Genomic DNA, 15,000 nt, shown 5'->3' with positions numbered 1-15,000 from the left:
GTGTGTGTGTGTGTGTGTATGTCTGTGTGATACTCACTGCGTTCTCTGCACCGCTCAGTGCTCTCCACTGAGAAGTGCTTGAGTTGTGTGAAGAGCTCGGCTGCAGTGAAGACCCTCACCAGGTACAGGGACACACAGTACCTCTGCAGGGGAGACAGCCGTGACATCACTCACTGTCACACAGCCCACTGATGATGTCACAATCACACGAGGCGTCCAGTATTCCGCCAGTGTGACAACCAGTTTGAAATGAGAGCCTGCCTTTGGCCTAGAGTCAACCAGAGACGCTCATAACCCCAAAGACAAAAAAACAACGAATGTTTTATTACCCCCCACCCCCTGCCCCCACCCCCGGGTTAAACATGCTGTGTGAAGGGGGCAATACCTTTCCGAAGTTGCCCCAGGTGACCGTGATGCGATTGGTTGCGGTGGAGAGGTGCAGCCAGGGCGTGATGTTGATTGGCCGACAGGGCCGGCGTGGCTCCACCCCCGGCTTATTTGAGGGGTAGTAACCCTGGAGACCACAAACAAACAAAAAAAGGATCATCCGACAGCCTGCATCGCGCTCATTACACATTCACACAAGCAAAGTCACTTATAACGTGACACAGCAGAAATCCAACCACACAGCACTGAAAGGCCAGGCTGACAGTGCTCTCGTAGACCAGAGAATGCTCCCACACCCATTAGAATGGCAGACAGTAACAGACACCCCCCCCCCCCCCCACAACGATGGAAACAACACTCCTAACGCGGTTTGGGCCACTTCAGGTCTCACTGCAAGCAGGTTAGCGTACCTGGCAACAAGCAGCTCCCACTCAACGAGCCAAACTGCTTCTGGTAAAACCCAGACTGGCTCAAATTGCTCGGCATTCCGTGCCTGGCTGCCACCCCGCTTCACTGCCTTCACATCCCAGTTACTCCTCCCCTGCATGTGCATTCACCCTTAGAAGAGCACATCTTTTTTTGGAATGTTTTTTCCAAAATTCTATGTTGGTGTCCTAGAACCCCATCACTTTCCGTTGCCAGTAGCAACTGTTACATCAGCATTAGAACGTTCAGCTGAGCACATGCTAAATCACACATTGTGATGTCACACCTTAAAGGGTTTTCACTGTTGTTCACTGATTATCAGTTAGCCTACGGGATGATTCCAACGGTCCTGTGAGCACAACTCTCAGCCAGCTCGTCAGCACCCCCGTGAATATGGCCGCAATGGTTTAGCCCCACTTCTTACCGGCACGTGACAGTAGAACTGGTTCACCTTCACCGCAATATTAGGGGGGTACTGATCCTCCTGGACGCTGGAGGGGTCTGTGTAGCAGATTCTGAAATGGACCACAGCATTGACGGTCAAACTAGTGAACGAATAAATAATCAGATAAATAAAATTTTTAAAAGCACAAGCGACAGGAGTTTGTACAGGAACAGGGCAGAGAAGGCAACTAGGAAAAGAGCTGGTCAACTGATGGCCCGGGGGCCAATCACAGCCAGCCACAGGTGTGACCTCATAACTCGCATCATTAAGTTAAAAACAAATAAATAAATAATTCCAATGAATCTGGCATTTTGCACAGTGTCATTCAAATAAACCAAGCGGTGGCCATGTCCAGGTTTGCATCTGCACAGTGCCATCACACAGCCCACTAGAGACAGAATAATTAAGTCAGTTTTGCACACTTTCACAAGATGGTATGTGCAGCACACCTCATTCACACGCAGTTCTATAAACATCACACACTTTTGGCCCCTTTGCACTACCTTTAAAAAATCATTAGGCCCCACAAGAAGTGGATCAGAGGAAAACCTTGTAGGAACCCACTTAAACATCCCCCCCCCCCTTCCCTCCACCCCCCCCCTTTTTTATTTGGTTTCGCTCGCTCTGATGCCCTTGGGCCCGATGCACCCCTCACTCCGGCTGTGTGTGGCAGTTACGCTGGGCTGGCGCGCAGCCAAACCCTTCACACAACGGACTCGTTGTTCGCGGTTAAGCAGCTTGTCAGGGAACCCCCCCCCCTGCCCCGAGGCCCTCCTCCACCCGCCACTTTCGGTTTTGGGTGCCGCCATCGTGGACGGCCTCAGCCCCAGCGCGGACGGAGGCTGTCTTTTCCGCTCACCTGAGTACCACCTGGATCGACTTTAACGACGGCCGCAGCTCTCTGGAACAACAAGAGCAGACGGATCTGTCACGAGGCCCCCCTGTACTGGCCCCCCATGTAATCCTGCTCACGCGCACACACGGAGTCACACTTGCACGCGCACACACACACTCGCATGCGCTCACACACACACGCGCGCACTTGCACACGTGCACTCTCACACACTCAGGTCTCAGAGAGCTGACCTGCAGGTTCGAATCCGTTCCACCTGGCTGGGCGTGAGCTCGAAGGAGCACTGACTGTCCTGCAGCTTCTCTCCATTCTGAGCCACTGCAGGGAGGAGGAGGGGAAGACGGGTGAGACACCAAAACAGGCAAGAGAGGAGAGAGAAGCAGCACTGTGGCATCCATCGCCCACAGAAACAGGCAAGCGTTGCATTTCTGACCACCCTGTTCACAGTCTTCATGAGGATGACCCCCACCCCCCTTGTGTTTGTTCAGGGTTGGGTGGGGGGGGTGAGAGCAGAGGACCGCGCTCCGACCGCTGCTTACCCAGCTCAGTAGGGGGCAGCAGCGTCTCCAGCGTCTGGTAGAAGGGCAGAGGGGCCAGCTTGATCTCTGCGGCGGCGGGGGAGGGGGCCGGCTTGGGCAGGCCGTTGAGGTAGTCTGTGCCCTGCAGGTTGGGGGCGGGCTGGGGGGGGCCCCTCGGGCCGGCGGGAGGCCCCCCAGCCCGCCTCCCGAGGGGGGGCGGCGGCGGCGGCCTTGGGGAAGCGCGACTCATACAGCTGGCGGATGTTGAGCAGCAGCTCGGGGGTGTGCTCCTTCTGCACCAGCCGGAGAGCCCGCCCCACCAGGTCCTGCTTCAGTCCGCTCTTACTGCGCCCCATGGACGTCAACAGCGTCTGCAGGTCCGAGACCCTGAAACTCTTCACCATGTTCTGGGGAGGGGGAGAGAGACAGAGGGGGAGAGTGGGAGAGAGACAGATGGGGAGAGAGTGTGAGAGAGAGACAGGGAGGGAGTGACAGAGAGAGGGAGGGATGGAGAGCGAGGGAGAGAGTGTGAGAGAGACAGTGAGGGAGTGACAGAGAGAGAGAGAGACATTTTCTACAGTGCTTACTCCTGGAAGGGGGCTATCCCAGCATACACTGGGTGAAAGGCAGGAATACACCATGGCCTGAAAAGATCTGCAGAAGGAGATACGTCACCTAATTAGCCATTTCAATTCATGGCTGCTGTCACCCAGTCATGCTTATGTTAGGTAGCCAACAGAAACAGGTTCAAGTTAGTTGCTCGCTCACTGTAAAATTATCCACCCTGTCAACTCAACAGCCAGGTGACCAGCAACCAGACCCAAGCAGTCCTCTCGCAAGCTACGTCTGTTCTAGCTGCGTTGATGGGAACCAGCCAACTTTACAACTCTTCTGCTTGGTAGCTAAACGCAGTTTGCAAACTAGTCGTACATGTAATAACCCACAAGACAGCAAGCTTCTCTCAGAGTTAACGCTTATTCAGAAATAATTTCAAGCTGGCGACAATTCGTTGGCGGGACCTTATCTATTGGCATTTATGGACCGCTCAGATTTGCATCTGCGCAAGACCAACAGTGTTAACTATCTAGCTTGCAAATGCTGGCTCCCGGTGCACAGACGGTTTTATGGTCTCATATTAAGCAGCTTGACCCGCTAGCCATCCTATAACGCTACGCGGCTCCCGTTATACCGTAGTCATTACCAACTTTGATGGCGGGTAGTCCATCGCCCGCCGAGCCATCTCAGGAGTCCGAAACGCCTTCGTACCTCGTCCCCCACTAGCCTGGACGAACGGGCTTTCACACGGACCCCAATGCTTCAGTGTCTGCCTGAACTTACCGTCGCATCCACTACCTCAGCCTCCATCTTCGCGCTGCAACCCCGCGAGAGCCAAAGCTCAAATAATACAGGTCCTCGCCAATGAGAGACAGCGAGGGTCACGTGAGACGGTTGGCACGGCCAATCAGCGTTGCCTTGCGTCACACGTCAGACAGACGGACTGAGAGGAGAAGCGTGGAAGCACATATTTAAAGTGACAGTGAGCCATAAAAAGCGCAAACATTCCGAGACAGGCTCGCTCCGCTGAATTAGGCCCGGAGAAAAGTACAGATTGCCATGGAGCCGAATGTTCGCTCACAGAGCATATAGTCCCGTTGTGAAGAAAGTGCTTATCGGCAACACTGTCTGGCATAAAACATGGCGCTATTATGTTTGTCATTGTTGATTAAGTCACGTGCGACCTTATTTCTCCAATCCGTGCATAACAATCCACCGCTTAGATTCCTTCTAAACCGAGGATGTCAGGAAATGTAGCGACTGTATTTAGGAACGTTAGCATGACACATCATTCAGTAATTTCGATTGTATCCAAAACCATTTACAGTGTATTTATCTTAATAACAGGCTCACTAAATCAGTTTTGAGTACATATGCGTATTTGTACCAATACTACTGGTGCCCAACGTTCCGTTTCTGATTTTACAAATGCCAGTGTTTTGTGTAAGAGATGGCCCTGCGTTTACAACGCGTTTTAACGCACCGAATCATCATTAATTCTTCTGCCACCCCGTGTTTTTTTGCCAACCGCACCAAAGTCATGTCTAATTAAAATGTCTGAATTGGTTTATATGGCCTGCCCATGTTCAACTGAATACTTAAATGTCTACACACTGACCACATCCCTCTCTCTCTCACTCTCTCTCCGGTCGGCTGTTTAACATTCACTTAGTAAATTACTTTTAAAAATGCAATGCGGATCGTTACCAAAACCCTAACAAATGATTCTTATAACGGTTCTTGCTACACCGTAAACAGAAAGTCTTGTAGCCACCAGACTTCAGGAAAGCAAATACCGAATTCCTATTTGCCAACGTTTTCGTGTCATCGTGCAACGCAAGGCAAATCTATCCGTACAGCCTTCCAAGACATCCTTGCGATCTAACTGACAGTCACAAAATCAACTTAGTTATAACTCTTGCATCACTCCCTCGATTAAAAAAACCCCAATGTTTAAGTTGGTTGGCTAGCTAGTACTGTTGCTTTCAAGTTAGTTCTTCGGACGGCAGACAATGTAGTGGAATGGTATGGGAACTCGACTTATAAGCAAAAGGCTGAACGCTCCCTTTCCGGGCTGGACACCGCCGTTGTGCCCTTGAACAAGGCACTAAATTGTTTCAGTATATATCCAGGCAGCTCTATAAAGTCGCTCCGGATAAGAGCAAGACAATGCTAGCTCACAGGCGCAGACAGATACATCCATCTCGCCGTGCCCCGAGATAGCAGTCTCAACATGAATGCATTCCCTAGAGAACACCACAACTGTATGGGTTGTTCTACAACAGTACATTACTCAGACTGGCAGAATACTTCAGACTCTTCTGCGATGATCGTGGTAGCCAGCCGCCTAGTTAATAGCACTTTTGAGAAATAGTTTCAGTTCATGCCAAATAGGTAAGCATCCCAACCGCGGATGATTCACAACGTTAGAGTTCAGATTTGCGTCTCCGCGAGGCCAACAGCATTAACGATCGGGCTTGCAAATACATGCTACGCCGACTCCCCCGCGGGTGAATGTTTTTATTTATGGTGTCATCTAACAAGGTAGCTAGCCTCGCCACCTATCCCGCATGTCACTGGACTCTCACACTTGACAGCAACTGCTACACGACTACCGTTACACGGCAGCCAGTATCAACTTGGATACGGCATGGTCCACTCCCTGCCCCCTTCCGTGACATCTTAAAGCAACTAAATATGCCCCCCACATCTGATCTCTTGTCTGCCCGGGCGAACAGAGCTCAACTTACCATCGCTTCCACTAGTTCGGCCGCCATTTTCGTGCAGCAGCCCCGCGAGAGCCAAAGCTCAAATAAAACAGCTCCTCGCCAATGACAGACCGAGCGATCACGTGACAGAGGCTCGGCCCTGCCAATCCGTGCTGCCGCAGGTCACGTGTTTGACAACGTGCCCAAAAAAGAGGTGTGGACGGAGCGGTTTAAAGTGACAGTCTCGTTTAAAAATCATAAGTACTCAGACTCAGGCTCTGCCAGTCCAAGTAGGCCCCGTTGTGCTGGGGATAAAATCCGATTGCCATAAAATTGAATGCTCGCTCAAGGAGTTTGATAATCTCGCGTGAAAAAATTGTTACTCGGAAACGCACGTCTGGCACAAACATAGACGTCGCTATTTCGGTTCTGCTGGGGAGCAGACCACATGCACCGATGGTCTCCAATCCGCGCATAATACTCCACCGCGTAGATTCCTACTAACTCGACAATGCCCAGGAATGAATGCCTATATTTAGTAGCACAGCAACGATTATATTTCAGCAAAATATGTTAGTGAACGATGTATTCACAACGTGTTTCTCTTAATGTGAAACTGAAACTAATTTGGAGTTTTTGTTGTTCACAAAGGGTTATATTTTTGGTCTTACAAACGACAATATTTAGTGCAAGATTAGGTTCTGTTTAGAACCCGTTTCAACGCGGTTAATCTTCATCAATCTTTTGTCCCTTTCTGTGTTCAACTGTTCAAGTGTGTCCAACAAAGAAAGGCCTTTACATTTTTTGGGATGAATTTTGGACAATAGTCACAATTTGGACAATGGACAATTTCTTTCCAAAAGAGGAAAAGAGTTGGGTAGCATCACACATATTCACGCAAAACAAAGTTTTTCTTAGTTCACTACTTTATTAGAATGCAAAAAAACATTAGCGCAAAGGCGTGACGAGCGACCATATGTGCTTTGATACAGAGACCGAATTATTGTCGGACTCCCTTCTTAAATCTTCAGAGCATTTAGTCACATGGGGAAATTAAAGGCTTTAGAGACACCTACTGGACAATCAGTAGAATGCAAGTCTGTAAGAAAGATTTTTAAAAAAGAAAAACCCATTGTCAAAATTGTACACACAAGCAAACATTATCATTTGACCACAAGAGGGCACCACAGGATAAGGCAATCCCATTCTTAGACCACAAGACTTTACCGTCTAATAAAATTCGTTGGTAAAAGCGAGATTGATTCCGATTTCCACTGCAGCTTTTTAAATACTTTACATTGGCTCGCTGTTAGAACGCCCAGTAGCGTCTTGAAAAAGAAAGAGAAAATAATGAAGACATATACGAAAATATATATGTTTAAAAGGAAAATATACGTTTCATATAATTTCTATCCCACACGACACATGCCAAGTCACACAGCTAGAAATAATTTATATAACTGGTCCCCTTAAAACAAAAGCAAGTGGGGAAAAAAACTTAATATAATTTACATGTTTCTGAAAACATATTAACCTCTCTGACAGCAGTTAAATTGTGATAAATTAGACGGTATTATACCTACTCATTTTTAACTTGCACAGTCCCCTTCATTATTCTTCTTATTGGTTTATCCTGTCGAAAGGGAATATGAGCTATAATTTCTTGTCCATCGATGTGTCGCCCTTGAACTCTCTGGATAATCTGGGCCAAAATCCAGTATTCAACATCCTCTCAGGAATCGTGCGGTTCATTCGTTAGTCTGATAATTTAAAAACATACGCAGCTCGAGTGCTGGTGTGCACACGAGGTGTACCACAAGCACTGAATTTGATGGAAAGATTATATGGCGTAGTTTCTTCAGACACAGGTGTATATACACATATAAGCACCTACATATTTATTCAATATAATGCTTTCAGAACCCAGTGTTACATTCATCGTGGAACAGAGCTATAATTGAGCAATCACAAACTGTCAAATGACACAGAGAAATACATGGTTTTTTTTTTATGAAGACAATTGTGACACAATGCATTTCTCAGCTTTTAATATTATAGTTTGCTATTCAGTAATGTATTTTATTTTCCCATTTTTTCCTTGAAATTCTGGTTTAGCCTCTTTACATCTACCTTGGTCCATTCACTGGTATCTTGTAATTTACAAAGCCATTACCGGAATGTTCTTTTCTTTCTTGGGATCCCTGGCCAGGAAATCTGCTAATAAGCAGCTCCACTTGAGCAACGTGGCTTCTTTTAAGACCCCCAGACCGCCTACAGGTTGTGGGAAGACAGCTTTTAATTACTGTGCACCCAAAGCTGCAATAATCTCCAGAGTCGATTCGGACTGGAGATGTTAATACTATTTTCACATTTAAAATATTTACTTCTAGGCATTATTACTAAGTGCCCCTTGAAAAAGAGATGTCAATCTCACATTTCTTGGTTAAATAAAGGATTTAAAAAGTAGGCTGCTGCAGACTGATGCAGGACATGCAGTGGAACAGAAAGAACAGAGCAGTACTGAATTTATTTTGATTTACTTTATCTCACAAGAGCTTTACTTACTGTAAAATTTTGACCACAACCACACAGCGTGCGCAACAGGAATGTGATGAATGTTTCTTGTGCATTTGACTGCATGAGAAACAAAGCTTTGGCAAATCACTTCTTAGTTTTGACTGGAAGCAATTACTCTACTTCTTATAACTATTATGAATACTGCTGATCATTGTTGTGTGAGGTGAAACAGAAACATGGAATTGGCAAGACTGAATTAACGAAATGAAGGTGTTTTAAGTTTTTTTCCACCTCATTTATCACGTTGCTATGGTTGTACAATACCAAACAAAGAAGACAAAAACATATAGACCAATAATATTAATCAATATACTACACAGATTCAATTTTTAAAAAAATTAATTAGAAATTTTAAAATGGAGAAGAAAGGGTTTTAAACTTAACTTATAATTAGGAGAGAACAGTACGACCTGTATCACCATGATATATATATTTTTTTACTGAGAATAGGATTACTGCAACAACTTATCTCTTCATCAATGGACAGAGAGAGATGAGAGGACAAGTCTTTTTACAAACTGGAAAAAACCTGTACTGGCCAAAATCTCCCGTCCCTTGCAGTCAATACCCGACTTTTATAATCGTTTACTTTGTGCTTTTATAGGTCTCTTTTTATTATCTTCTAGTAGTAATTATCTTAAAATGTTTTTACTGTCATATTACATTTGATGATCTCTCATTTCAATAACTTGCCTTTATTCTTGTTTTTATTACTCTTATAGCTTTTTAATGTAGTTTTAGTCTTGTTTTATTATAACTTGTTCTTACCAATTCTGTCTTTTTTGTAAATGGCCTGTCAAATGGGGGGGGGGGGGGGGGGGGGGGGGGTGGGGAGGTTTGGGGGGTACAATTTGTATGATAATGTGCTAAGGAAATAAACTAATTGGTTTATTATTTTAAAGTCTCTTTAATTATGATTTTGCTGTACTGCTATACACAACAACAACAACAACAACAATAATAATAGTAATAATAATCATCATAATAATAACAATAACAATAATAATAATAATTATTATTATTATTATTATTATTATTAATAATATTATATGCAGCACGTCACACATGGAATCTTTAAAGAACTCGCTAAAATGGCCGCCACAACCCTTCTATGTAAAGGTCTGCTCTCCTGTGTTTGAGCCCCATTGCATCATGGGAAGGCACTGGAGTGTGAATGAATGATTGAGGGAGGGTGTCCATTTCTTCCAATCAATCTCATTTACTGTTTTTTTTTTCTTCCTTGTTCTCTTTTTTCCCTCCTCCTCTCCACTTGCAGGGTTCATATTTATTTCCTAATAACCCACAATTATCTACGAACCTGAGGTATAGTGCACTTTGTGCAATAAAGACCTCGGGACTGCTGAGCTTGCTGGAAGCTCCAGAGCAAGGGTTGCCAGGCTGGTTTACACAAATTTCATAGGGGACATTTCAGAGGATTCCAAAAAACAAAAACAAAACAAAACAAAATAAAAACATAAAGGAACGATTGACATTGGGGAATTTATCAAGGGAACGCGAATGGGAATGGGAGGTCCTTAGGAATATTTTGGGAGAATAAAATCCCAGGTAATCCCATAAAATCTTGAAACTTCTCGTGAAGACCGATATTTAATCATTTAACCAGAGCAGAGAAAAAACACCGCCCAGAATCCATTGCGGTATTGAGAGACAGGAGGTTTTTTTGTTGTGGGTGGGTGTTATGGGTTGGTTGGAGGTTTTTTTGGGTGGGTGGGTGGTGTTGTGGGTTCCTGGCGGGGCCCAAGGCCCATTGTTCACCTCATGTTCGTTTGGAGCTGGCCAGTTTCTGGTCGAATACAGCGAAGGTCTCGCACTTGATCATTTTACTATTCTGTTCCTACCTTTACATGGCCAACAGTAAGGATTTGCGCCAGTGGTGTCACACTCCAGTTCTCGAGCGAAGTTTTTTTTTGGCCACCACCCTTACAGGGGGTGTGACGTAATCGTCAAACTCTTACTACTGATGTTCGCTTTTGGCTAACCGGCGGCGAGAGCCTGTCCACGATTCCCATCTCATAGGCCTATTCCTGTTCCTCGGTGCTATTGTCCGATAAAAAATATGTTTTACCGCTCACTGTAAAATAAACGTGATTTAGTTTTCCACTCTTTCCCGTCATTAAAGCTTTAAAGGGATGTAATAATTAGTGCTCACGTGCATCTGTCAGCGCGGCGGTGGTCCCTACATTGCTTGTTTGACCGCCCACCGTTCTTTTGACCCCAGTGTTTTAACCGACCTGTTGATGCTCAGCTGGATTCATATGAAAGAAAAAAGCATCGACCAGCGCTCCTAAAAAGGGCTGCTGTCGATTTATCTTTATTCCCGCGACTGCAAGAGCTTTAAGAAGTCCCGAAGAATGGAAAATGCGGCTCAATTCTACAGTTTCTCCAACGGTCGCAACATTCAAGACACCCAACAGATGGCGCCATATAACATTGTGATTTAAGTTTTGTTTCCCACACTTAGAAACTAAAAGCGGCGAGATTAATTGATCAGTAGATAAATGAAGTATTTTTTTCTCGTAAAAGTTTGAAATTACGCATCAACACTACGGGCTGCAGGACAATAGCCTAATATATGTTATAACGCTGTCATAATGCAATTGTTATTACTTCTTCCAGTAAGGGTGGAGACATGATAAATTAAGAAAAATAACATATTCATCTCCTCAGAATATGAAAGTCAGGCAGCTGAAGTTCGTTACCAACTTGTGTTCAGTGATTCTGAATTGGCCCTCTTCGTGAATATACTATGCTGTAGACTCCAGGATATTCCACTAGGTGGTGCTCAAACCCAATCACACAGCAGTGACATCACAAGAGAGAACTCTTGCCTCTTGAGATGGTAGTTTCCATGGTGACCATACTCTCTGGCCAGTGCAGCAGTGATCCCTGCTGACCTTCTGTGGTGACCTCTGACCTCTTGGGCACAGCTAGGGCCAAGGGTTAGCAGTGGCCGGAGGGCAGTGAAAGCACTCTACTGATTGGCCCTAAAATCTGCTTGCTTGCATTCTCATCTGGATAATCAAAACATTGACTGGTTTTCCATTGCATATGTGTTGTGCGACACACTTCTAGGACACACACACACACACACACACACACACACAATACTATCTAGCACTTTGATATAAGACTACAGAAATGTTCAGACCAGTGACACGCTACTCATGCTACATCACTGCTTTGTTTGTTTGTTAAAACGGTACCATAACCGGGCTGAGTACGATGCACATTCTTGCGGTTGACAGTAACAGGAGAGGGCAACAGAAAGTACACGAGTGTTATTTTTCCCTTGCGCGTGCGCAGCTGTATAATAATAAAAACCACACTTAAATATCAGTCGCGCTGAAAGGTCAGGATATAAAATTTTGTGTGTGGAGTCAGCTGCCTTGTATCAGGAGTGCAACATGCCAATAGCGATCACAGCCGCGGCCGTAAACAGAACTTAAGCCTTACCAATTACAGCATCAGGTGTAACCCACTGTACTGACAGATGGTCATAGGTGGTGGTGTGAATAACCCCCCCCCCCCACCCACACACACACACCCACACCCCCCCTCCCCCCCCCCCCAAGCTCTCAGAGGGAGTAATTATGGAATCGTGGGTACTAAAAGTCATGTGATCTCAGCCTTCTTCTCCAGAATAATTTATCCCCCTGGGCTGATAGTTCGTCAATATCAATTTATTAATTTAAAGGGTCTGGCCTGATAAAGAGAACTGTGCATGCAGAGAGACCTCAGGGATAGGGCAGTGGGGGGGGGGGGGGGGGGGGGGGGGGTTAATCGTGGGGGAGGGAGAGATGGGGACAGGAGGGGAGGAAGAGACCAGAGAAGAAGAGAAGGATAGAGAGAGAACTGGCTGATGAAAAAGAGAAAAGCAGAGAAGAGAAAGTGGTAGGACCCGGAATGTAAGTTCTCCTGACACCCCCCAACCCCCACCCCAAATATTGTTAGGAAACACTGATTATTAGACCTCAAATATCTCTGGGGGGCACCCCCCCCCAAGTAGTGTCTGGCTTTATTTCTGAACAGTCTCTGCTGCTGGTTGCATCTGGAGAATGCAGCAGCCCTGGAACTGGACAGTCCGGTAGCATAACAGCTTGAGAGCTGGGCTCAGGTCGCCCACAGGCACTGGGCTTCATCCATCGCTGGGGTTCTGTTGCTCCCCTTGAGCGACGTGCTTAAGATGAGCGGGACGTGTCAGACTGTAATCCGTGTGTGTGGCCCTGGATAAGAGTTCCCGCCGAATGCTGAAATGTCACGTTGATGTGTGTGTGTGTGTGTGTGTGTGTGACCTAACATAGTCCCTCTGCCTCTAGATGAGTCATTTAGGGTCTCAAAATAGGTATTTCCTGATTAATCAGGAATCACACACACACACACACACACACACACACACACACACACTCATTTTCAGCCAGGGAACTCATAATTATTTAGCTTAGCCTGAATGATCTCTGCTTAAACTCACCAGGGTTTGTTGCTCACTATAACGGAAATGGACCCATCACTAGAATGAATGCACAGGGTGTACACAGGACTCGTACGTGGGGAGTTTCATGTGGTAATACGCACGAGAAATACACCCTCCTCTCACCCCGCCCCCGCCCCCCCCCCCCCTTTGAGCGCTTATTATGGAGACTAATAAAAACGGTGATAAAACAGTTCCGTTATGAGACAGGACCGTAAACACTGTGGCCATCTCGGGGGCAATCCCCAAAGCCATTACATAACATCCCTATCGCAAGCTAAGAGGCTCTCTCCCCTGCCCTTTGACCTTTCACCCCTCACCTCTGATCCCTCACCTCTGGCCCTAACCCCCTGACCCACGTTACACAAGCAAATGACAGTACAGCCACCTCCCCCCATCCCCCATCCCCCCCCCCTTAAGATCTGCAAAACGATTCATTTAATTAGCCCGCTGTCCCTCATCGTTTCGCCACCCCCTTCTCCCTCTTTCATCAGCATCTCTCCAAACGGCGCTGTCTGGGGGTCCCACAACACCTCAGCAACAGAACCCCGCCCCCCCCCCCCACCCCCGAAATCCAGGGCAGGTGCCTGTAAACTGACCTCTACCCCCCACCCCCTACAAGTAACAAGCCTGCAGGCTGTCAGGAAACAGGAATCGTTCCATCAGGCAGACGATGAGCGGGTCCCCCGAGCATCATGGGAATTGCAGTCCCTGAGCATGTGCACCTGTGCAGGTGCTACAGGTGTTACACACTCCACCTCCAAATCCCTGAACACAGTCATTCACTGAGCCACCGTGATGTTTGCTCAAAAGTCACAAACCATCACAAAATGTACAGGCTACCTTTTTTTTTTTTTTAAATTTTTTTTTTTTAAATAATGCTTTTATCGTAGATAGGTTGTTATTTGTGCTGTGGTGCAATATCTGCTATGATAAGTGGTTTATGTGTTATGTAATTATTATGATTAATTCTTATTTTGAAGTCCCATAATGGCTTCCTTGACTTTCATTGACAACTCTGGTTCTCATGTTTACAAACGCCAATAACAGACTCCAAAGGCAAATAAAAAGCCTTGAATCAACACTAGATACTGAAAGCTCTCTTATACCTGCACCAAGGAAGCAACTGAACACATCTGACTTATCAGAAACATCAGTGAATCCATTTGTCCCAAGCATTATGGTGTCCTGAAATGGGGGGCTATGTATAAAAAGTTCTGGTCTGGTTATGGTCACAGAAATCTAATTAATTTCCCGTTTATGACATCATCGAGGCTACAGGGTGACAGAGAACACCTCACTCGCTGCAGGAGCCCTTTTTCTGTACATCGTCCCCCCATTTATGGGGAGCAAAAGTAATTGGACAGATTGGCCTTATCTGAAATGAAGTTTGTAAGACTTTTATTTTGGCATCCCCTACGACCTACGAGGAGCCCATATGTCTATATCAGGTGTGGTGTAGGGGTGAGAGGGCAGGTTAGAGGGAAAGAAGGCCAACAGTTTTTCAACCCTGTCATCCTGTGAATTTTGTCTTTATTTTTTTGACGTTTAATAAACCTTCCTTATTTCATTTATCCCCTTGCACCTCGGAACATATTTTGCTTTTTGCTTATGGATTCACGGACACGCGCTGAGCTGAAGCTGCCGACCCCAACCTCACGAGCGGTGGCTTTGTTCAAAGGAACGCCGTTACGCTCACCGAAAATAAGACTTAAAGCAAAAAGCAAAAAAAAAAATACTCCCTGAGCCACTGGGCCTCGCGCTCTTCTGTTTCTGGCAGAGCCGCTCAGTCCACATCTTTCCCCTGGAGCAGAGCCGCTCAGTCCACATCTTTCCCCTGGAGCAGAGCCGCTCAGTCCACATCTTTCCCCTGGAGCAGAGCCGCTCAGTCCACATCTTTCCCCTGGAGCAGAGCCGCTCAGTCCACATCTTTCCCCTGGAGCAGAGCCGCTCAGTCCACATCTTTCCCCTGGAGCAGAGCCGCTCAGTCCACATCTTTCCCCTGGAGCAGAGTCCCCGGGCCGGAGGGATGGGCTGGCGGC

General features: G+C 46.4%; 1 protein-coding gene across 1 annotated transcript in view; it reads right to left on the bottom strand.

The window, feature by feature from the left end:
* Positions 1-6,040, bottom strand: part of pias4b (protein inhibitor of activated STAT, 4b) — a 9,135-nt gene extending 3,095 nt beyond the window's left edge. Inside the window, 8 exon segments of the mRNA XM_035422779.1 lie at positions 38-143; positions 386-514; positions 1,238-1,328; positions 2,118-2,159; positions 2,345-2,429; positions 2,651-2,793; positions 2,795-3,036; positions 5,935-6,040. Coding sequence (XP_035278670.1) covers positions 38-143; positions 386-514; positions 1,238-1,328; positions 2,118-2,159; positions 2,345-2,429; positions 2,651-2,793; positions 2,795-3,036; positions 5,935-5,961 — 865 coding nt within the window. The 5' untranslated portion in view covers positions 5,962-6,040.
* Positions 6,041-15,000: the final 8,960 nt, after the last annotated feature.

This window comes from Anguilla anguilla, chromosome 6 (genome assembly GCF_013347855.1).
Source record: "Anguilla anguilla isolate fAngAng1 chromosome 6, fAngAng1.pri, whole genome shotgun sequence".
Classification (NCBI taxonomy): domain Eukaryota; kingdom Metazoa; phylum Chordata; class Actinopteri; order Anguilliformes; family Anguillidae; genus Anguilla; species Anguilla anguilla.
Note: the sequence above shows the minus strand (reverse complement) of the source record. Positions and strands in the feature narration are given on the sequence as shown.